Raw genomic sequence first — 22,689 nt, 5'->3', positions numbered from 1 at the left:
ATCTAATCAACGTGACTCACAACACTGTTGCCAAGGTGTCCACCATGTCGGGAGGGCTGAAGCTGTCATGAGCAGACAGAAATCCAGCCATCACAGCTCAGAACCGGGACAGAACCGGCCGGACACATCGTTGGTTGATGGTTTACGCGACGTTAACGGGGAGTAAAATGAGCCGCTTCACCTTCACATCGGCGGATGAATATCTCGGTAAGATAGACCTTTGTGCATTTACCGACATTAGACGCAGCTTTCATTATTGTGGGCAATCGGGATTTATAGAAACCTGCTGAGAAGGATTTGATTTAAAGCCACTCAAAAATGGCAGAATTGTGTGTTAATTTCTCACAGCCAAAAGCAGCGTCCTATTTTACCTGAGTGACGCTGTGACTCAGCTGCTGGAGCACAAGCAAGAATACACACAGTTTGGGCTCACGCGCTACTTTGCAGAATAGTAGGTCTCACACACACACGCACGCACACGCACACACACACTGAGCTTCCTGCCTCATCTGTGTCACCTGTGTGTGTGTGTGTGTGTGTGTGTGTGTGTGTGTGTGTGTGCAGTTTCAGCAGCGTGAAGAACGGGAACCACGTCCTGTTCAGGGAGTTCGGCTACATCCGGGCGACTCCGCACAACAGAGCCTCGTTCATCAGGATGTTCTGGAGATGCTACAGGCAGATCGGCAAGAGTGGAGGTGATGTCTCCTGTCATCCTGTCATCCCCAGCTCCCGTCATCAGTGTGGGGGTGGGGTGGGGGGGGGGGGGTGGAGGACAGTGGGGGTGGTGGTGGAGGACAGTGGGGGGGGTGCAGCTGTGGACGCTGGCCACCCTCACCTTTGGCTGTTGTCCACAGAGCTGCTGTCCCCCCTGGAGTACCGCTCCCTGCTGCAGCTGCTGTGCCCAGACTTCCCAGCGGAGGTGGTGCAGAGCGCAGCCAGGTCAGTGGACCACAGACGCACCACAGACGCACCACAGACGCACCACAGACGCACCACCACGTATATCAGGAGTCTGGTCTGTCCTGTGTGCAGGATCGTTCTGATGGACGATGCCGTCGATTGTCTCCTGTCTTTCTCCGACTTCATTTACGCCTTCCAGCTCCAGCTCTACTACCAGGGTGCAGCACCACACAGCCTGATGTTAGCCTGATGCTAGCCTGATGTTAGCCTGATGTTAGCCTGATGCTAGCCTGATGTTAGCCTGATGCTAGCCTGATGCTAGCCTGATGTTAGCCTGATGCTAGCCTGATGCTAGCCTGATGTTAGCCTGATGTTAGCCTGATGTTAGCCTGATGCTAGCCTGATGTTAGCCTGATGCTAGCCTGATGTTAGCCTGATGCTAGCCTGATGTTAGCCTGATGTTAGCGTGATGCTAGCCTGATGCTAGCCTGATGCTAGCCTGATGTTAGCGTGATGCTAGCCTGATGCTAGCCTGATGCTAGCCTGACGTGTGCTGCCACATGTGGTCAGAGTTCCTGGACCGCGTGCTGGTGATCTACAAGGACCTGCTCGCTGGCCAGAGCGCCAACACGGTCCTGGTCCCCACGTCCAGCTGTGAGGAGCTGTCGCCCCCTGTGGCCGAGCTGGACAATGACAGGAGTCGGCAGCAGGAGGGGACGGGGACGGGGACGGGGACGGGGACGGAGACGGGGACGGGGACGGAGACGTCCGCGCTGGCTGAGTGTCTGGACGAGCTCTGCGAGAGGTTCCAGCTCAGGTGAGGATGAACGTGGCTGCGTGTCCTCTGGTGTGAGACAGCAGCGTCGTTACCAAGGCAACGGCTACGTTAATGGTTTATCTCATTAATAAACCGCTAAAAAACGATGTGAGGAAGGTTTGATGTCTGCAATGATTTCTTTACTTAGAGAGGCGACGCGCTTCAATATGTATCTTACCTGTCCCCCCGTCCCCCCCTCCCTCCCTCTGTCCCTCCCTCCCTCCCTCCCTCCCCCCCCCCCTCCCTCCCTCCCTCCCCCCCTCCCTCCTCTCTCTCTCTCTCCCTCCCTCCCTCTGTCCCTCCCTCCCTCCCTCCCTCCCTCTGTCCCTCCCTCCCTCCCTCTGTCCCTCCCTCCCTCTGTCCCTCCCTCCCTCTGTCCCTCCGTCCCTCCCTCTCTCCCTCCGTCCCTCCCTCTCTCCCTCCCTCCCTCCTCTCTCCTCTCTCCCTCCCTCCCTCTCTCCCTCCGTCCGTCCCTCCCTCCCTCCCTCCCTCCCTCCCTCCGTCCGTCCCTCCCTCCCTCCCTCCCTCCCTCCAGTCACCCTCCCAGATCCTGTATGCTGGAAGTCTTGGAGCAGACTGACACCGTTTCCTACCACAGTTTACTGATGAGTCTGGCCAAACATGACGGCATCAACCAGAGCGTCGGTACGTTAAAGATCCTCCTCCTCCTCCTCCTCCTCATCATCCTCCTCCTCCTCCTCCTCCTCATCCTCCTCATCCTCATCATCCTCCTCCTCCTCCTCCTCCCCCCCTCCTCCTCCTCCCCCTCCTCCTCCTCCTCCTCCTCCCCCCCTCCTCCTCCTCATCCTCCTCATCCTCCTCCTCCCCCTCCTCCAAACATGTCCCTCAGAACCGTGTCTCCCCACAGGGGTGCTGCCCAGCAAGCCGGAGCTGCTCATGGACCCGGAGATGGACCAGGAACTGGAGAAGCTGTAAGCAACAGTCCTCATTGCTGTCCTCCATGTCTCGGCACCGTCTCACCCGTCCTGCTGTGTCCTGCTGTGTCCAGGATCTCCCAGATCTCAGTGAGTCCAGGAAGCAGCGGCAGCGGCAGCGCTGTGGGGCTGAAGGAGGTGCAGAGGAAGGCCTCCCCCAGGAGGAACCTCCACCACAGGAGGAGGATGGAGGTGGAGAGTGACGGCTCCACCGAAGAGACGGACTCCTCGGAGAACTGAGGAGCCGCCTCCTGCTGCATGGCGGGGGCCCTCACCCCCTGTGTGTTTGAGACATTTGTTAGTCCAGGACGGGTCATGTGACAGGACGGGTCATGTGACAGGACGGGTCACGTGACAGGACGGGTCATGTGACAGGTCACGTGACAGGACGGGTCACGTGACAGGACGGGTCATGTGACAGGACGGGTCACGTGACAGGTCATGTGACAGGACGGGTCATGTGACGGGTCACGTGACAGGACGGGTCATGTGACAGGACGGTGCTGCAGGTCGATGTCCAGCCAGTTTGGCTGCTTCTGGACTGGGATGTTGGGGGGGGGTTGCTGCTAACTGGTGCTGTATCAATGACCTGACTGGACCGTCCTTCTCACTGGACCGTCCTCCTCACTGGACCCTCACCACTGGACCTCCTCACTGGACCGTCCTCACCACTGGACCGTCCTCCTCACTGGACCGTCCTCACCACTGGACCGTCCTCCTCACTGGACCGTCCTCCTCACTGGACCGTCCTCACCACTGGACCGTCCTCCTCACTGGACCGTCCTCCTCACTGGACCGTCCTCACCACTGGACCGTCCTCACCACTGGACCGTCCTCACCACTGGACCGTCCTCACCACTGGACCTCCTCACCATCGTCACCGTGCTCGTTAGCACCGTCCCAGGTGGTGGTTGAGGTCCGGTCCGGTCCGGTCCAGAGAACATCTCCCCAGTGGGCCGGACCGGTCCAGGACCGGCGGAGGCTGATATTTCCGCCTCATCGTGCTCAAAGAAAGGCCACGCACGGGTCCCAGCCGGAGACTGGTTCTGTTTATTTGACTCTTTACATCATGCCAGAATGAAACGTTTCACCCACCATCTTTTGTCAGAACGTCTGAAGTGTGCGAGCGCTATCGATCTGTGGGTGGACACGCTATCGTTACAACTCAATAAAAGAGGCACTGTTGTCCAGACCTACAGCATCTCGGCTCCGCCCCCACGTCACCTCCTCCAGCCTGTGGCCCAGCCTGGCTTCTGATTGGCTGAATCTGGATCTGAACGGTCAAATTAGCTGGGCGTTAGCCGCTAGATGCTACTGCCTCCCATGATGTTAGCAGGATGCTAACAGTGATGCTAGGCGATAGTGAAACCATTTCACCTTCTCTGGAATCTGTCCAGGAGGCTCGAGAAGATCTGAGTGCAGCAGCCGTGAAGGCTTAGGTTACGATCTGGCGCCATCTAGTGGTCGGAATAAAGATGCAGCGCCCCGTTTAAGGCTGGGGGGGGTTGAAGGTGGCACGTGTGCAGCCACGGCCTGGAGCAGGTGACCTGAGGAAGCGCGAGCTGCAGGGGGACAGACGGGACACGGCGTCCCTCCGCATGCTAGATTGCACAGCGTCGCCGGGGCCTGTTTTTGACGTCCCGACAACCCAACGCAGCCGAACGAGGAGGAACGCGGAGCAGCGAGGTGATGAATGAGGCTCCTTCCAGTCCGCTGGGATCCGCCGTCCTTCAGTGTGCAGAGAAATAAGGACGCGGCTTTGCTAGGTTGTCCTCCGTCAGTGTGAAGGTTTAAAGACAGAACCGTTGATGAACCCGGTGCTCAGGGAGAGCTAGCAATGCTAACACCAACACCATCACGTTCCGTCTTTAGATGAAGCCGACATTGATTTACACTAACGATTTACACGCACGTCCAGCCCATAAAACATTAATATCAGATACTGGGGTCATGTGACATGTACAGAACATACGTGGGACGCTAAATGAGCAGCCGCCATGCAAACGACGACACGTGGTCCGGTCTGTCCGGCAGAGTCCAGCACCCAGAGGGGGACGGGATCACTCGATAAAGATGTCCTCCGTGGGACAGAAGACGCCCACGTGTTCTCTGTAATACTGCTGGAACGCCCTCCTGCGGAACGCCAGAGCACAGGTTCAGTTACCTTAGCGGGCGCGGCCAACAGCGGCGGCGCGCTAACAACTTTAGCTTTGGTGACGGGGTTATTGCTGTGTGTCCAGTGTCCCCTCTGGTCCCGCTGCTGCCTGGGGGGCCGTCGGGGAGCCTGCTTTATTGCTAGCGCTAGCGCTTTTTCTGCGTGTCATTGACGGCTAAAGTCAAACAGCTAATTTGGACTTTGGCCCCCCCGTGACGAGGCCCCACATGCACAGATCAGATGTTCCCAGAGCAAAGGGGCCACTGGACCCTGGACCAGGGTCACGCTCACCCGACAGACTCCGCCAGGGGACTCAGCGTCGTCTCCGACACCATCACGTGGCAGGCGAAGCGCTGCTGCTCGGGATGCTTGGTGATGAACCCAAAGTACCTACGGTGGAGGTTAGCATTAGCGCTAGCGCTAGCGTTGGGGTGTTAGCATTCTAACTCACTTGCTGTGTTTCGGGTGGCAGCCGCAGAACGAGATGTTCTTCAGGTGAAAGAAGTGGAAGCACTGGTCGCCCTGAGACACACACACACGCACGCCCGCACACACACACAACCACGCACACACACGCACGCACACACACACACAGGTCCAGTTTAACCACCATGACTCCACACTTCTGATGCTAGCCTGATGTTAGCCTGATGCTAGCCTGATGTTAGGCGGTTCTGTTCAGCACGTCCTACCCTGTGAGCCGAGTGGCACCGGTCCTGCACGCTGATCTTCACGCCCCTCACGCTGACCTCCAGCACGCAGGCGGAGGGGGGCTGGCTGGACAGCTGCCGGTTCCCGACCACCTGGACCACACGGACCACATTACTGACTCAGCAGATCAAAGAACATTTCTCCACACGCTAAAGCTTCTGAGCTTTCTGAGGAGGATTAGGCTGGAGATTAACCCCGGGGCTGGTTCTGACGGGTCCAGCAGGCACGTGTGTGGCTCCGTCCTCTCTAGGCTCCAGTACTCACCTCTGACCAGACGGGTCAAAAAGGTTCTGAGAGGAGAGGCCGACTAGAACATTCCTGAGGTGCTCACGTGTCACAGGGCTTTGGCCTTCAGCTGCGCCTCACCTCAGGGGCCCATTTGGACCTCCTGGTCCTGCTGGACAGCTGGTCTCTCTAGAACCGTAACATTTCCCCCCACAGCTGTAAATTTCCATCCTAAAAGTCCTTTTTGTGACGGGGCCAAGAATGAAAGCTTCAGAAGATCAAAGCACCAAAGCAGAAGCTGCTGTGACCTCTGGAGGTTCTGACAGAACCAGAGCAACGGTGCCGGCGTTCCTCAGAACCGTTGCTGGTCTCATGGAGCGGCTGTTTGGGTTAAAGAAGCAGAGAAACCTGGTTTCAAAGGAAAAGGTTGGAAGGTCCAGGAGGTTCTCGTCTACCTTCTGCATGGCGGCACAAAGCACACTGTTGCCTTTGTGGACGGGGACCTGGACCGAGCCCAGGAACCGCACCAGGAACTGTTCTGTCCAACCTTCTTTCAGGGCTGAGACAGAAGAGCAGAAGAGAGGAACTTCAGAGGCCGTCCACCAGGGTTCCTTCCAGTTTCAGCCTGTCTCACCTGGGTTCGGCTCCTGGGTCACCTCCACCGTGTAGAAGGCCGGGAAGATGCCGGTGGAGCCGCTCCTCATGTTGTAGCCGTGGCACCACAGGTCCTCCGACTGGTCCATGATCAGCACCGGGTCGTCTATCTCCAGGTACAGCTCGTCCTCGTGTCGAGGGACAAACCTGGAGAAGACAGGAGCAGCCGTTGTTGCGAGCGGTCGACGCGTTAGCACGCGTTAGCACGCGTTAGCGTAGCCACCTGTAGACGGCCCGGTGGCTCTGCTGCCGCTCGGCTCCATCCAGCACGCAGGAGAACAAGCCAAAGGAACCGGCTCCTGGAGGACACGAAGCACAGTCAGAAGCTCAGGACCTGCTAAAGGCTACAGACAGACGCTACAGACGCTAACAGACGCTAACAGACGGGCCTCTACGGTACCGACCCGCGGCGCTGTACTGGCCGCTCCCTTTGGCGAACAGATTGAGGAACTTCCTGCTCCGGTACGCTCTCCCTCCTCTGGACTCGTCGTCCTCCGAGGCCGAGGTTGAGGTGGAGGTTGAGGTCATCTTGGGCTGTTTGCAGACCCGGGCCACCACCTCCCTCCTCCTCTTCACCTCCTCCTCCCTCCTCCTCTTCACCTCCTCCTCCCTCCTCCTCTTCACCTCCTCCTCCCTCCTCCTCTTCACCTCCTCCTCCCTCCTCCTCTCCTCCTCGTACTCCGGGTCCTCCTCCTCGTTGGCCGACTGATAAACCGTCTCCGTGTCGCTGTCCTCGTTGTGCTTGTTGGGGTAACCATGGAAACAGTCCTTGAGGCTGACCAGCTCCAGCCGGGCGTGCTCGTCCACCACCAGGGTGTACTTGACGGCATCGTAGCACAGCCCTGCTGCCGACTGGCTGGTGGCCCCCCCCTGCCCGGCCTCCACCCCCCACCCGGCGCCGGAGCCCTCCACCACCTCAGCGCCGCCCCCCCCCCCTGCGTCCACCTCTGACTTGGTAGAGTCCATCTGCGTCTCTCCGTCCTCCAGGGGACGGCGGCTTGGACCCGTCTGGAAGACGGCGCAGGGTGTGGGGTCGCCCTCGCCCTCCTCTTCTGTGATGTCGGGGTTCAGGGGGTGGGGCCCGCCTGGCTGCGGGGGCCCTGGTGGGGGCCCTTCTGTGTCTGAGCCCAGGGACATCCTGTTGGACCCTCCTTCGCTGCTGGACCTGGAGAGCGCTGGCACACTGTCCGGGGGCCTGTCGTGGTTCTGACCTGAGGACAGGAGACAAGGAGAGCAGCTGAGAGAGGAACGTGGGTCACGTCAGGGCAGACCACCCCCCCACCTAGAACCACCTGCCAGAGCCAGACCACCCCCCCACCTAGAACCACCTGCCCGAGCCAGACCACCCCCCCACCTAGAACCACCTGCCAGAGCCAGACCACCCCTCCACCTAGAACCACCTGCCCGAGCCAGACCACCCCCCCACCTAGTACCACCTGCCAGAGCCAGACCACCCCCCCACCTAGAACCACCTGCCCGAGCCAGACCACCCCCCCACCTAGAACCACCTGCCAGAGCCAGAACACCCCCCCACCTAGTACCACCTGCCAGAGCCAGACCACCCCCCCACCTAGAACCACCTGCCCGAGCCAGACCACCCCCCCACCTAGAACCACCTGCCAGAGCCAGACCACCCCTCCACCTAGAACCACCTGCCAGAGCCAGACCACCCCCCCACCTAGAACCACCTGCCCGAGCCAGACCACCCCCCCACCTAGAACCACCTGCCAGAGCCAGAACACCCCCCCACCTAGTACCACCTGCCAGAGCCAGACCACCCCCCCACCTAGAACCACCTGCCCGAGCCAGACCACCCCCCCACCTAGTACCACCTGCCAGAGCCAGACCACCCCCCCACCTAGAACCACCTGCCAGAGCCAGACCACCCCCCCACCTAGAACCACCTGCCCGAGCCAGACCACCCCCCCACCTAGAACCACCTGCCAGAGCCAGACCACCCCTCCACCTAGAACCACCTGCCAGAGCCAGACCACCCCCCCACCTAGTACCACCTGCCAGAGCCAGACCACCCCCCCACCTAGAACCACCTGCCCGAGCCAGACCACCCCCCCACCTAGAACCACCTGCCAGAGCCAGAACACCCCCCCACCTAGTACCACCTGCCAGAGCCAGACCACCCCCCCACCTAGAACCACCTGCCCGAGCCAGACCACCCCCCCACCTAGTACCACCTGCCAGAGCCAGACCACCCCCCCACCTAGAACCACCTGCCAGAGCCAGACCACCCCCCCACCTAGAACCACCTGCCTGGGCTCTACCTGCTCCGAGCCCCTGGACGCTCACCTTGGGTTTGGGTCTTGTCCTGGTTCCTGGGTGCTACGGGGGTGCGCGGGACCACCATGGCGGTCAGGTAGACCTCCTGGCTGCAGGCCGGGTTATTTGCCCTCTGCCCCCCCCCTCTGTGGGCCCCTTTAGCGCCCCCTTTCCCGTCGGCTCCGCGGCTCTTGGGTCCGTTGGCTTCCCTCAGCCTTGAATGTCCACTCCTGTCTTTGTCCCTGGTCTTGAACTCCTCGCACAGTCGTCCTCCTTTTCTGTCCTCCCTTCCTGCCGCCCCGTCCTTCCGTCTCACGTCCCCCTCCCTCGCCGCCGTCCCTCCTCTCCCCCCCCCTCTTGCCGGGGCGGCTCCTCCTGCTCCGGCTCTCCTTTGGGTCCTGGCTGTGCCGGAGGACGGAGGGTTCGTGGCCGGCGGCGGCTGTTTCTCCCGTGTCCGCACACGTGCGTCTGAGGCGCCGGTTCTGCCGTTGGCGCCATTGGCGGGCGGTTTGGGGGCCGGGCGCCGCGTCACATGTCGGACTTTGTCTTCGGCCTTGGCCGGCGGTTTCCCGTCACCTGACACACAAGAGGTTTAAGCATCAGATTATGGTGGATTATCAAAGTCTTTACAGGACTGGAGCAAAGGTCCTGGGTGGTTTCGTTCTGGGGTGGTTGGGCTGGTCCAGGAGGTCCAGGAGGTCCAGGAGGTCCAGGAGGTCCAGGAGGTCCAGGAGGTCCAGAGGTTCTGCCTACCTGTGATCTGTGGCGACGCCTTCCAGCTGTCCTTCTTGCCTAAAGAGTTGTTGTTGATGGAGTCCTGGACAATCACAGAGACACAAGCAGACTGAGAGGCAGCGAGGAGATGTTTCCTCACCCTGGAACCTGCGGTTGTGGTTCAGCCCAAAACATGAGAAACATCTAGAAGAGACAAGCTTCCTCCCCCCAGCTCAGGCAGGAGATCCTGGAGCAGCTGTCAGGACCCGAGCGAACACACCAACATGTTCTGCACACATGACAAACTCTGGGAAGCTCCATCAGACCAAGGAGGAGGTTCCTGGGACGGTTCCTGGTCCAACTCAGCAGGAGGAACACAGTGTAAGCAGAAGTCCTCCATCTCTGCTCCTCAGGTCGGTGGTCCCTCAGGACCCAGCAGGAGCTTCTGGGCCGGAGGCTCACGCCCACACAACCGGGAGTGAACCTCCTGCGAAGATCAAATTAGCTTAGCATTTCGCTAATGTGTCCCAATGAAGGCAACATGAAGCTCAGTTTGACACAAGTGACGTTTTTATTTTAACGATGGAAATGTTACGAAGGTAACTGAGCGCGTTCCTGCGCAGCTCCGCCTCCTTTAGCCGTAGCTTTAGCCTGTATTAGCTCTGCTCCACAGGCGCTTTCATTCAGACAACGATCTGGGGGGTTCAAAGGTCAAAGGTTTCCAGCATCACTGGGATCCTTCTCCAAACCACAACACACTAGTTTGACCTTTGACCTTAAAGATCTAATCGGCTGAGACACCTCCAGACCAGGAGGTCCTGGGGCTACAACTGCTGCTCGTTCCTCATGTCCACCGTGGGGACAACGAGACCTGGTGGGCTGAGCCGCGGCGTCCAACAGGATGCTAACGGCAGGCCCGAACGTCTCATCCTGAAGAGTCACTCTGGTGGAAACGATGTCAAAGTGAGTGAGTCAAATAATTGTTAGTTATTAGTTCAGTGCGAGAACTTCCTGGCCCGCTAGCCACACGCTACAAGTTAGCACCTGTACGTGCTAGCTCTCGTGTCAACACATAGATGTAAATCTGGAAACTGATTCTGCTCACAGACGTGGTCAGAGGTGACGCGGCGGTTGGCTCCTGTCAGGAAGCTGCTCTGATCCTCATGCTAGCATCAAGCTAGCTAATGGACAGGTGAGGAAGACTCGGCATCCTCAAACTCCTAAAAACTCCCAGCCAACTAAAATAAAGCAGGTAAGCCAAACCACATTAGCACGAGGCAGCTTCACCAGGAAGCTAACTGCTGACGGAAGCTAACTGCTGACGGAAGCTAACTGCTGACGGAAGCTAACTGGAAGGTCAACAGTTGTGTCTTGTTTTGAGGACCAGAGCAGGGATCCAAGCACCAGTCCACCATCTTGTGAAGGAGGTGAAGGAGCTCCGGGGGGGTTGTGGATGCTCTGACACACCGATGATGATGATGATGATGATGATGGTGATGGTGATGATGATGATGCGCTCTGACACGTAAACAGGATGCAGCTCATTTAAAGCGATAGCACAGAGGAGAGCGCGCTAGCGTAGCTGTGGGGCTAGCAGCATCATACAGCTCAGCACTTTCACCACCAACATGGCTGATGCCCGATTCCCCCACTTCTGTGAATCCGACCAGATGCTACAGTCCAAATGTCCTTGAGCAAGGCACCAATCGGCACCTGCAACACTCGCAGCATCAGGAAACATCAATAGCATATTTAGTAGCAGCCGGTAGCTAATGCTAACCATGTAGTGATGCTTCCTAATCCCAGAACCACAGGGGATCCACCCATGGAGATGATGGAGGATTCTGCTGGACCCTCCCAGCCTCCTACCTGTGAGCCAGTCTGAGTCTGTCGCCGTGGGAACAGGTCCAGGCTGGTGGGCCTCTTGGGTCGGTGTTTGTCCATGATGCCGGGTGGATCCTCATCTGACAGGATCGGCTTCTTCCTCCCTGATTAAAGCAGCGCAGGAGCTCCACGGCTCCGACAAGGTCTCCCCTCCGTCCTCCTCAGCATCGCTCAGCTCCACCCCCCCCCCTTCCTGCGTCATTATTGGCTGGCTGGGGCGTGACATCATCGTCAACTTCCTGGCAGGAACAGAGGAAGACAGAGGGACGATCGAGAGACATTGGGGAGAGAGAGAGGGCAGAGCCAGCCAATCACAACCAGCCATGACATCATCAGTCCATCTGTGGCGTGAAGAGACGGATGAAGCACACGTGCACGTGACTGGAGCAGTTTTAATTAAATCCTCTGGGTTTTATTACAAATGAGATCAAATGTGAAATAAACAAATTCAACAAAATGAGCATGTCGGCTAACGGGAGCGCGTCCAGACGACCGCCTCGAATGGTCCAAGTTGGTTTGGGAGCTTTTTCTGATGTTTTGTCCAAATGTCCAGCTGCTCCCGTCGTTACAGGACTGACCCCTGACCTTTAGCACGTTAGCATAGAACAACCTTTAGCACGTTAGCATCAGCAAATATTCCCTGTTGTATTACACACATCCTTCAGAGATGATCAGAGAGGAAAGGGATGCTACCAAGGATTAGCAATAATTAGCTAACTGACGCAGGCTCAGACCTGCTGGGGCAGAGTCCTTCCCACCTCCCGGGACCTGTGAGGACGGCTGATCCGGATCCACTCACACAGAAGAAACTTTCACACAAACTCTGACAGAAAGATTTTATGCAGAGACACAAAGACGCAGCGATGAGCTGCAGCAGCTCCCAGCGCCACCAGTTGGACCCCCTGCTGGGGAACCGGCACCCAGCGCTGGTTCCACTGCTGCTGCCCCCCCAGGACTGAACAAAGGGGCGGTCAATCCGCGTCTGCCGCCCTCTAGCGGCCAGAACCAGAAGGGTTATTTCTGCTTTTCCATCTGAAGGTCTGGACATCTTGGACATCTTGGACATCTTGGACATGTGTGCCAGCATCAGAACCCCTGTCCCACACGTTCAAACATCGGTTCCATGGCTGCTGCTCTCAGCTTGGACGGGATTAAAGCAGAATCTTTGCTCAGAGTGACTCGGAACCAAAGCCGACGCCTACAGCGGGTCAGCGTGGAGGTCCGAGGAGCATCCGAGCGTCGGAGCCCTCAAGGGATTGAAAAGCGTCGGTATGATCGTGGCGACCGTTCCTACGAAGAGACACCAGCACAGGGATCCTTGTCCTGATCCAGAAGGCCTGTCCGGACCCGCCTCCCTCGATCTTCACGTGCGTATCTGAAGGTTCCACCTGTGTCCTGCAAGAGGAGCCAGAGAGCAGCGTGAGGACACGTGCAGGACCCTGGAGGGGGACCAGCCGTGCTGACGGGACCTGCTGGGGGTCACCTCTACTTGTTGGCCGCCGCCTCGGCCTCCATCCGATCTTCTTCCTGCTCGGCGTCTTCCTCCATCCTCTCCTCCCTCCCTGACTTCCTGTCTCCGTCCCTGGTGGCGCCGGGCCGGCCCCGGGCTCGGTGGTGGCGGCGGACCTTGCGGCCGAGGCCTTTCCTCCGGTGTCCCAGAGACGAGGTCTGGGTGGCGGAGGAGACCGGGACGGTGGACGGACCTGAGGACAGAGACGCCGGCTTTTGATCTGGCCGACAGACTCTGGGTCAACGAGGACCGGGTCGGGGTCGTGTCCCCCAGGACCGAATGAGGGACGCAGGAAGAGGACACGCAGACGGTGGAGGAATCGGGGAGCGCGGCGCCGTGCGCGGGTCTGGGAGGAGAGTCTAGAGGGAAGAGGACACGGGTCAAGCGGAACCTTTCACCTCAGCGGTACCTGAGCCCGCCCTCCTACCAGGACCGCTGCTGTTCTGGAACTCGTCCGTCATCGGTGGCTCCGCCTCCTCCTGGATCGTCGGTACCGATGCGAGCAGGCCTGCCAGGAGGACACAGGTGAGCGTCCCGGGGGGACGGAGACGGACCTGAAGGAGGCTGCGGACTTACTGAGGCCCCTGTAGTGGGACAGCTGCTGGTAGACCTGCTTCATCCTCTCGATGTTGAGTCTGCTGCCCTCGGCGTGGTTGATCATGGGTCGGGGGTAGTCCACGCCCACCACGCAGTTGGCCGCCTTCTGGACCGCCTCCGGGGCGTTCCAGGGCTCGTAGATGTACCGGTTTGGGTAATCCTCAGGATGGGGATGTAGCGGCCTGCGGAGACCAGGAGGGGCGGCGTGAGGACGCCCCTTTGCTCGGGCGGGGACGTGCGGGGTGGATCCGGATCATCACCTGATGTAGTCTCCCGACGGGTCGGTTCTCCTCCCGAACCCAACGGGACAGTAGCACTTGAAGAACTGCTGGAAGAAGGCGCTGCAGGAGAGCCACATCCAGCTGCCGGCGTTCACGCTCCAGTCGGCGTCCAGCAGGAGCTCCTCGAACACCTGCGGGAGCATCAACGTTCTCACAAACGTTCTCAGCGGGTCGGCACCGCCGGCCCGACCCGGACGGCGCCGCCTACCTTCATGCCGCACTCCCAGCTGATCCACAGGTCTCCCCGGGTCAGGAAACAGGCCACGGCCCGGCGGGCCTGGTGGTGGATCCAGCCCTCCTGTCTCAGCTGGGTCATGATGGCGTCGATCCAGGGGAAGCCCGTGTGGCCCTCGGCCCACTTGGCCAAAGCCTCCGGGTTCTGGTCCCAGGGGATCTGGAGACGGGTCGACCACAGAAGCAGCGGTTAGGTGACGGCGGCGGCGGCGAGCCGAGCCGAGGCGGCGGCGGCGCCCACCTGCACACAGATGGGGTTCCCCTCCATGCGGTCGAAGTTGGGGTTGTTGGTGGCGGCCGTGTAGAAGAACTCCCTCCACAGCAGCTGCCCAAAGAGCGACGGCGGCGGGCTGCAGCCTTTACGCAGCTGCGGGTCAGACGGGTCAGACGGGTCAGACGGGTCAGAACATCACGCAGGTCTCAGCGGCTCACGGGGCAGCGGACCGGTACCTTCACGTAGAGCTCCCTCAGGTTGTAGTACAGGACCCGGCAGGACAGGCAGCCGAAGCGCAGGTACGGGCTCAGGCCCGCCGGACTGGCGTACAGGGAGCAGGTGCTGACCCGGCTGTGCTCCAGGTTGGCCACCCACACCTGCGGCGACACCAAGACACAGGTGAACCGGAGCGGGCGGGGAGCGGCCAGGTCCAAGAGGAAGAGGGGCCAGGTTCTACCTTCTTATCCAGATGTTTGTGGAGCCTCTCCAAGGCTTCGGACTCTCCTCCTCGCCACACCGCTGGAGGGAGACCTTCAGTCCGGAACCCTGGACACAGGCAAGAGCGGACGTGTGAGCTGGGCGGCGCCGCCGCTCCCCCCCAGCACGCCGCCGGCGAGGCCTACCTAGCTCCTCCAGCGAGGGGATGCTGTACAGCTGCTCCTGGTGTCGGCCATCTTGGCGCCACACTTGTGGATCTGGTGCTGGGTGACGGTGGGCAGGGGCCTCCGGGGCAGCTCCAGCCGGCTCACGATGGTCTGGAAGCGCTTGAAGGTCAGAGGAGGACTGTTGTTGTTCACCTCGATGATCCTGGAACCACAGACACAGAGGAACTCAGCACAGACACAGAGGGTCACCGTCACCAGCGTGGCCTCCGTGCACGTGGCAGCGCACGCCGGCCCGCCTCACCTGTCCAGGTTGTAAAGTGTGTGAGAGTTCCGAACGATGGTCTCCACCCCGAACTGCTGAGCCAGCTTGATGATGGCGCCGTCCCGCTCCTTCCCGTACGGCTCGGGGTCGAACTCGAAGGTCAGTCTGGTCACCTTCCAGTCCTGCGGGAGCACACGGAGCGCGTGAGCGAGCGGCGGCGGCAGGAGCGCGCACGGTCGCAAACGCGGCGGAACGCCGGGCACCGACCTTCAGCAGCCTCGGAAACACGTCGGTGGGCTGTCCTCGGACCACCAGCAGCCTGGAGCTCAGCTTCCTCAGGCTGCAGTCCAGGTCCTCCAGGGCCTCCAGCAGGAACCTGCACGCCCACACGCACACGCACGCCCACACGCACACGCACGCCCACACGCACACGCACGCCCACACGCACGCCCACACGCACACGCACGCTCTGTTGAAAGGGCTGGAGCTTGAGACAGCTGCAGCCGGTACCGGAGCTTTACTGGACCCAGTTTAGTGAAGTTTAGTGGTTTATGGAGCAGAACCGATATCAGCCCATCATCAAAGCCGCCGTCATCCAGGAGATCAAAGCTGAATCACAACATCAATGATGCCGAAGCCTTTGAACCTTTGGTCTGAATTAAGAAGATTTAAAAGACACGGCCCATTTTTTACCTTCACGGGAGTTTAGATGAGAATATGTAGTAATTATTAAATATATAAGTATATAAATATTATTTATTCATAATTAAATAGGTTATTTAAAAAAAAATACATGTTTCACTAATCTAAATAAGATGAACGCAGCTGAATAAAGGCGATTCCTTTATTGATCAATGATCCATTTATTTAAAATGATCCTTTGATGACTGCAGCAGATCCTCCATTTTGTGCTAGCGGTTAGCTTCCAGCGGTTAGCTTCTAGCGGTTAGCTTCCAGCTGTCAGCTTCTAGCGGTTAGCTTCCAGCTGTTAGCTTCTAGCGGTTAGCTTCTAGCGGTTAGCTTCCAGCTGTCAGCTTCTAGCGGTTAGCTTCCAGCTGTTAGCTTCTAGCAGTTAGCTTCCAGCGGTTAGCTCCTAGCGGTTAGCTTCCAGCGGTTAGCTTCCAGCTAGCGGCAGGAGGGAGGCCAAAGCCCCGACTCCCAGCGCTACACAATCACAAAGCCCAAATTAAAGTGCTGCTCGTGTTCGAACCCACGTCCACTCACGAACCTCCATCGGTTGATCCCCACATTCGCGGCTCCAGCGAACCAGGGGTCCAGGATGTAGATGCAGCGCAGGGAGTCGGCTCCGTTCAGGGCCTCCTGTAGGGCCGGATTATCGTGCAGCCGCAACCCTTTGCGGAACCAGTGCACCGAATTCACCACCATGTTCGCTGCTGTTGCGTCACTCCTGAAAATGTTCGGAGATGGATCGAAACCGAGACCCGAACCGAATAACAAACTTCAAAGCTGCCGAGCGAAGACCAGCTCAGAGAAGGCGGAGCGTCTTGGCCCGGATCGCTGTCCCGGAAGTCTCTGATTGGGTTCTTACTCAGCGTCACAACACCGGAACCATCAGCTCTACCCGTCAGAACACATGGGCCCCTGTGGCCCCCGCGGAGCGTCTGTGGAATCAGCAGGTCTCATTAGGGTTCCCAAGCGCAGGTGCGCGTCCCTGGAGCGGCACATCTGTGCGTCATGAGCGGACTGGGCCAGGAGGCAGCCTCCTGGCCCAGTCCGCTCATCATCACCTGCCTTATGTTCTGACCCGTCTGAATCATTTCCCTGCCCGTTTCCAAACAGTTACCCCAGCGGTGGTCCAGCTTTTGTTGGAAAGCTAGCAGTAGTCCTCAGCTTTTGTGCTCTGTAGCGTTTTAGTCTTGGCCTTTTTAAATGTGAACCACTACCAGCACCAGTGAATGAGCTTGACCTGAAGCTAAAGAAAAACCCATGACAAACCCAACACTCGAGTCTGTTGTCCGGCCCGTCCAGGTTCTGTCACCGCTGACAGAACAGGAAGCTCACGGGGGAAGTGTAGAAAAGCTGAGCTGGCTCATCCAAGACCTGGACACTAACTGTCCTCCCAGCAGGACTCACGCTGTGGACAAACGATGTGTAAAGAGAAACATATTTCCCACTTCTGTCACTTTGAGAGCGACGGGGGTGAATTTAAGAGAGATGAAATGTAAAAAAGCTGCTTTTCTCTTGTAAATGTGGGCTACAAAAGTGTTTATTCTCCTGTGAGCTGCAGTTTTACGGCACTGAAATCCATTAAACTCAACATGAACAGATAAATTAACAGATATTATTGCCCTAAACAGGAAGTGACGCCCCAGGTCGGCGCATGAGTCACTTCCGCCGGTGGGCCGCTAGATGGCGGCAAATATGTGTTCCCATTTCTGGTCCTCGCGTGAGTGTTGGTGTTCCGGGAAAACTTCTACTTTGACTGTTTATGAATTAATTTCTTGAGTTTAATGAGGTGAGTCGTGGAAGTGACGATTTCTGAAGATATTTTGTTGTTTCTTCATTGATGACCGGAAGCGCCACGGCTCCGCGAGGCTGTTCCAGTATTAAAGATTCATACTCAAGAGGATCGATTAGGGGGTGTCACTGACCCTGGGTCAGGCCTGGCAAATTTCAAAATAAAAGTCCTCTTCCAGCCTGAACTCGTGTCAGGGGCGGTCCTAAAGCCGTGGACGAGGACAAACCGACGCACAATAGGACAAACGGGTCCATTTTAGCGCGGATTTTATTGCTTCACACCTGACCGACCGTTAGCCACGTGGCTACTAAAGCTAGCAGGAGCGGCAGCGACGCGGTGAAACCCAACACCGTCAACTTCCGTCTGTTCTGGGTCGGTGCTTTTACTCTGAAGGCGCGGCCGCCGTTTCCGGCTTCGTGTGCGTGAGCTTGACGCGTCGCTGTTGCGTGTCAGACCGAGCCAAGCGGCGGGGAGCAGGTTCTGCTGCTGGAGAAGGACCACGCGACGCACCCGTGCGGAAGGTAAAGCGCCTCACCTGTTATTACGCACCGTTATTACCACCGTTATTACACGATAATATTCCAGTTACAGCACAACTTAAGTTTGATAATATTCATATCTGCACAGTTGGCGTTTACTTTATATTATTATTGCTGTCTTCACATGCACACATTTAAATGCTTTTTTTAATTGATTATTTATTGTTTATTTATCGGCGCTGCTCGGCCCAACAGGAGTCCACATCTGTTTCCATAGGTGCTAATCTGACCAAGACTCAAGAGAACATCTGGAACAGGCCAGCGATGGGTGCCGCCACCTCAGAACGTCCCCCCAGGCAGTAGTTCCTGAGGACGCTGTCCAGGCAGCCAGGGACGCAGGTACACGCGTGTCCATCAGGGTTCTGTTGACATGACCAGAACTTCTGCCACTTGTTCTCATGACAACGAGGGCGGTCCAGGCAGCACGACGACGGACAGATGTGCAGCAGCAGCCCGACTGAAGTCTGGGTGATGCAGCAGAGGAAAAAGTGAAATTACTTTTTGCTTCACGTCCACCCTCAATTTATGAGAGCCGCCCTCTGGGGGGGGGGGGGGCTGTGGCGCCCTCGCAGGCCGTTAATTAGTTTCTCTGCTATCGTTAGCTGAGAGGAACATGTGTGGGAGCCCCAGCAGGCGGGTCGGATCGGCGCTGACCATCATGACGTTGGTGTGGCGTCCAGTCCGAGGCTCCTTTAGCCCCTCCCACTCATGCCCTGGCTCTGGCCTGACAACCATGTTGCCAGGAATAGTTTGCACCTGCAACGTAAACGAAGCAGCTGCCGTCCTGGTTTCAGTTTGGGACGGGAGGTGAAATATTTTCTGGTTCTAGGTGAGTCAGCGGAGGCCACGCTGGAGCGCTGATGTCCCGCGAGGCGAAGACAGCAGAGAGGACAGAGGACGCGGACCTGTCCTTGGTTAGCCGAGGCTAATCGCACGCTAACAATGTAAAACACAGCTGTCAGCCAAGCAGGTGAAGGGTGAGAAGACGTTCCATCAGCAGGTATGTCCTTCAACGAGAGCTCCAGAAACGAGACTCCGGCCAACGTCTCTCTGAGTCCCAGCAGCTCCGTGTCCGAGTCTCTGGAGTACAAGACGGTGTCAGTGTTCCTGGTCCTGCTGGTCTGTGGTGTGGGCATAGTGGGCAACGTCATGGTGGTCCTCGTTGTCCTCACCACCCGCCACATGAGGACACCCACAAACTGTTACTTGGTCAGTCTGGCCGTAGCGGACCTGACGGTGCTGGTGGCGGCGGGGCTACCAAACGTGTCGGGACAGCCTGACGGGAACATGGATCTTTGGACACGCTGGATGTCTGGGATCACCTACCTGCAGTACCTGGGCATCAACGTCTCCTCCTGCTCCATCACGGCCTTCACAGTGGAGAGGTGAGACGGGACCTGATGGTGGGTGGATGGATGATGGATGGATGGAGGGATGGATGATGGGTGGATGGATGGATGATGGGTGGATGATGGATGGATGAGTGGATGGATGGATGGATGGAGGATGATGGGTGGATGGATGGATGGATGGATGATGGATGGATGGATGGAGGGATGGATGATGGGTGGATGGAGGGATGGATGGATGGATGGAGGGATGATGGGTGGATGGATGGATGGATGGATGAATGGATGGATGAATGGAGGGAGGGATGATGGGTGGATGGATGGATGGATGGATGATGGATGGATGAGTGGATGGATGGATGGATGGAGGGATGATGGGTGGATGGATGGATGGATGGATGAATGGATGGATGAATGGATGGAGGGATGATGGGTGGATGGATGGATGGATGGATGAATGGATGGGTGGATGGATGATGGGATGGATGGATGATGGATAATGGATGGATGATGGATGGATAATGGATGGATGATGGATGGATGGATGGATGGATGGATGGATGGGTGGATGGATGGATGGATGGATGGGTGGATGGATGGATGGATGGATGGATGGATGGATTGATGGATGATGGATGATAGATGGATGATGGATGGATAGATGCTTCCTGTCACCTGCTTCCTGTCACCTGCTTCCCGTCACCTACTTCCTGTCACCTGCTTCCTGTCACCTGCTTCCCGTCACCTACTTCCCGTCACCTACTTCCCGTCACCTGCTTCCCGTCACCTACTTCCCGTCACCTGCTTCCCGCCACCTGCTTCCCGCCACCTACTTCCCGCCACCTGCTTCCCGCCATCTGCTTCCCGCCACCTGCTTCCCGTCACCTACTTCCCGCCACCTGCTTCCTGCCACCTACTTCCTGCCACCTACTTCCTGTCACCTGCTTCCTGCCACCTGCTTCCTGCCACCTACTTCCTGCCACCTGCTTCCTGCCACCTGCTTCCTGTCACCTACTTCCTGCCACCTGCTTCCTGCCACCTACTTCCTGTCACCTACTTCCTGCCACCTACTTCCTGTCACCTACTTCCTGCCACCTGCTTCCTGCCACCTACTTCCTGTCACCTACTTCCTGCCACCTGCTTCCTGCCACCTGCTTCCTGCCACCTGCTTCCGGCCCACCTGCTTCCTGCCACCTACTTCCTGTCACCTACTTCCTGCCACCTACTTCCTGCCACCTGCTTTCCTGCCACCTACTTCCTGTCAAGATACTTTCCTGCCACCTGCTTCCTGTACCCGGCTTCCTCCACCTGCTTCCTGTCACCTGCTTCCTGCCACCTGCTTCCTGCCACCTGCTTCCTGCCACCTGCTTCCTGCCACCTGCTTCCTGCCACCTGCTTCCTGCCACCTGCTTCCTGCCACCTGCTTCCTGCCACCTGCTTCCTGCCACCTGCTTCCTGCCACCTGCTTCCTGTCACCTACTTCCTGTCACCTGCTTCCTGTCACCTACTTCCTGTCACCTGCCCAGGTACATCGCCATCTGCCACCCCATCAGGGCTCAGGCCGTGTGCACGGTGTCGCGGGCCAAGCGAATCCTTGCTGGGCTCTGGAGCTGCACCTGCCTCTACTGCATGCTGTGGTTGTTCCTGGTGGACATCCAGGTGAGACCTGCGTGATGTTGTCAGGTGTTTGACCACAGACGCTCCAGAGTCACCTGTGTTCTCAGGTGAGCCAGGCTGGACTCCTGCAGTGTGGCTACAGGGTGAAGCGGGAGCTCTACCTGCCCATCTACCTCTTTGACTTCACCATCTTCTACGTCCTCCCGCTGCTGCTCGCCATCGTGCTCTACGCTCTGATCGCCAGGATCCTCTACCTCAGGTCAGGAGACAGGTGTGGGCAGGTGTGAGACAGGTGTGAGACGGGTGTGAGACGGGTGTGGGACAGGTGTGGGACGGGTGTGGACAGGTGTGAGACGGGTGTGGGACAGGTGTGGGACGGGTGTGGGACGGGTGTGGACAGGTGTGAGATGGGTGTGGGACGGGTGTGGACAGGTGTGAGACAGGTGTGAGACGGGTGTGAGACGGGTGTGGGACGGGTGTGGACAGGTGTGAGACAGGTGTGGGACGGGTGTGGACAGGTGTGAGACGGGTGTGAGACGGGTGTGGGACAGGTGTGGGACGGGTGTGGACAGGTGTGAGACGGGTGTGGGACAGGTGTGGGACGGGTGTGGACAGGTGTGAGATGGGTGTGGGACGGGTGTGGACAGGTGTGAGACAGGTGTGGAGACAGGTGTGAGACGGGTGTGGGACGGGTGTGGACAGGTGTGAGACAGGTGTGGGACGGGTGTGGACAGGTGTGAGACAGGTGTGAGACGGGGTGTGGGACGGGTGTGGACAGGTGTGAGACAGGTGTGAGACAGGTGTGGGCGGGGTGTGGGACAGGTGTGGGACAGGTGTGGGGCAGGTGTGGGGACGGGTGTGGACAGGTGTGAGACAGGTGTGAGACGGGTGTGAGACGGGTGTGGGGCAGGTGTGAGACAGGTGTGGGGCAGGTGTGGGGCAGGTGTGAGACGGGTGTGGGGCAGGTGTGAGACGGGTGTGAGACGGGTGTGGGCAGGTGTGGGCAGGTGTGGGGCAGGGTGTGAGACGGGTGCGGGGCAGGTGTGAGACGGGTGTGAGACGGGTGTGGGCAGGTGTGGGACGGTGTGGGACGGGTGCGGGGCAGGTGTGAGACGGGTGTGAGACGGTGTGGGCAGGTGTGGGGCAGGTGTGAGACGGGTGCGGGCAGGTGTGAGACGGGTGTGGGCAGGTGTGGGAAGGTGTGAGGCAGGTGTGAGACGGGTGTGGGGCAGGTGTGAGACGGGTGTGGGGCAGGTGTGAGACAGGTGTGGGGCAGGTGTGAGACAGGTGTGGGGCAGGTGTGAGACGGGTGTGGGGCAGGTGTGAGACGGGTGTGGGCAGGTGTGAGACGGGTGTGGGCAGGTGTGGGAAGTTGTGAGACAGGTTATGAGACCTTCAGATGTTCACCTCATCAGATCAAAGAGATCAAAGGTTCATGAGGTCAAAGGAGGAAATGGGAGAACAAACTGAAGCACTGAAGAGAGATTAATGAGACACACACACACACACACACAACACACACACACACACCACACACACACCACACACACACACTAAGTCATTAGAACTTTTATATTCACAACAGGTTGCCATGGAAACGTGAGTTGAACTCGTTGGTGGCAGTAAAGTTATTTCACAGCAACCTTGAAAAGCTCTTTAGAGTCAGAGAAAGCATCAGGTGGTTGGAGCAGGGGTTGCCTAGCAACAGAGGAGAGGAGGAGAGGAGGGAGGAG

General features: G+C 58.3%; 4 protein-coding genes and 1 long non-coding RNA gene across 6 annotated transcripts; 3 read left to right on the top strand and 2 right to left on the bottom strand.

Annotated features, from left to right (window-relative positions):
• The first annotated feature begins 10 nt into the window (after positions 1-10).
• LOC115248361 (UPF0705 protein C11orf49 homolog) lies at positions 11-3,852 on the top strand. Of its 2 annotated transcripts, XM_029832055.1 has the most exons (9): positions 11-207; positions 349-451; positions 565-695; positions 855-939; positions 1,033-1,118; positions 1,471-1,717; positions 2,253-2,362; positions 2,586-2,649; positions 2,727-3,852. In XM_029832055.1, the coding sequence occupies exons 1-9, from the start codon at positions 138-140 to the stop codon at positions 2,890-2,892; spliced, it is 1,062 nt and encodes a 353-aa protein (XP_029687915.1). In that variant the 5' UTR covers positions 11-137; the 3' UTR covers positions 2,893-3,852. The 2 variants fall into 2 exon arrangements, with proteins under 2 accessions (XP_029687915.1, XP_029687916.1); XM_029832056.1 differs by lacking the exons at positions 11-207; positions 349-451 and having other exon boundaries at positions 684-736; positions 796-939.
• Positions 3,677-11,464, bottom strand: LOC101061599 (C-Jun-amino-terminal kinase-interacting protein 1-like). Its single transcript, XM_029832050.1, has 11 exons — positions 11,255-11,464; positions 9,425-9,488; positions 8,702-9,247; positions 6,802-7,608; positions 6,621-6,696; positions 6,378-6,544; positions 6,199-6,302; positions 5,500-5,610; positions 5,259-5,329; positions 5,099-5,197; positions 3,677-4,785 (listed from the first exon to the last, which is right to left on the bottom strand). Exons 1-11 carry the CDS (start codon positions 11,327-11,329, stop codon positions 4,713-4,715), a joined length of 2,193 nt encoding a protein of 730 aa, XP_029687910.1. The 5' UTR covers positions 11,330-11,464; the 3' UTR covers positions 3,677-4,712.
• On the top strand, positions 9,495-11,159 carry LOC115248366 (uncharacterized). Its single transcript, XR_003887261.1, has 3 exons — positions 9,495-10,348; positions 10,493-10,637; positions 10,750-11,159. It is a non-coding gene; the product is annotated as an uncharacterized lncRNA (long non-coding RNA).
• A 177-nt stretch (positions 11,465-11,641) lies between the features above and the next one.
• LOC101061376 (cryptochrome-2-like) lies at positions 11,642-16,627 on the bottom strand. The gene is given in 14 exon segments (XM_011617614.2): positions 11,642-12,664; positions 12,753-13,138; positions 13,207-13,287; positions 13,356-13,558; positions 13,637-13,788; positions 13,866-14,051; positions 14,133-14,258; positions 14,342-14,482; positions 14,563-14,651; positions 14,729-14,770; positions 14,773-14,912; positions 15,012-15,154; positions 15,240-15,348; positions 16,201-16,627. Coding segments are annotated over 14 exon segments (2,061 nt in total). The 5' UTR covers positions 16,359-16,627; the 3' UTR covers positions 11,642-12,559.
• A 2,306-nt stretch (positions 16,628-18,933) lies between these two features.
• LOC115248362 (thyrotropin-releasing hormone receptor-like) lies at positions 18,934-21,282 on the top strand. The gene is given in 5 exon segments (XM_029832058.1): positions 18,934-19,259; positions 19,261-19,300; positions 19,303-19,375; positions 20,866-20,998; positions 21,064-21,282. Coding segments are annotated over 5 exon segments (693 nt in total). The 5' UTR covers positions 18,934-18,992; the 3' UTR covers positions 21,244-21,282.
• Positions 21,283-22,689: the final 1,407 nt, after the last annotated feature.

Source organism: Takifugu rubripes, unplaced genomic scaffold (genome assembly GCF_901000725.2).
Source record: "Takifugu rubripes unplaced genomic scaffold, fTakRub1.2, whole genome shotgun sequence".
Classification (NCBI taxonomy): Eukaryota; Metazoa; Chordata; class Actinopteri; order Tetraodontiformes; family Tetraodontidae; genus Takifugu; species Takifugu rubripes.
This window is presented reverse-complemented; position numbering and strand designations above follow the sequence as displayed.

Excerpts from the sequence above, each read along its gene's own strand:
- LOC115248361 (XM_029832055.1), top strand. The coding sequence starts at position 138 with ATGGTTTACGCGACGTTAACGGGGAGTAAAATGAGCCGCTTCACCTTC. Across the intron at positions 452-564 it reads ACGCGCTACTTTGCAGAATA|TTTCAGCAGCGTGAAGAACG; the intron begins GTAGGTCTCACA and ends GTGTGTGTGCAG. Across the intron at positions 2,363-2,585 it reads CGGCATCAACCAGAGCGTCG|GGGTGCTGCCCAGCAAGCCG; the intron begins GTACGTTAAAGA and ends GTCTCCCCACAG.
- LOC101061599 (XM_029832050.1), bottom strand. The coding sequence starts at position 11,329 with ATGGACAAACACCGACCCAAGAGGCCCACCAGCCTGGACCTGTTCCCA. Across the intron at positions 9,248-9,424 it reads GGCGTCGCCACAGATCACAG|GTGACGGGAAACCGCCGGCC; the intron begins GTAGGCAGAACC and ends CTTGTGTGTCAG. Across the intron at positions 6,545-6,620 it reads AGCCACCGGGCCGTCTACAG|GTTTGTCCCTCGACACGAGG; the intron begins GTGGCTACGCTA and ends TGTCTTCTCCAG.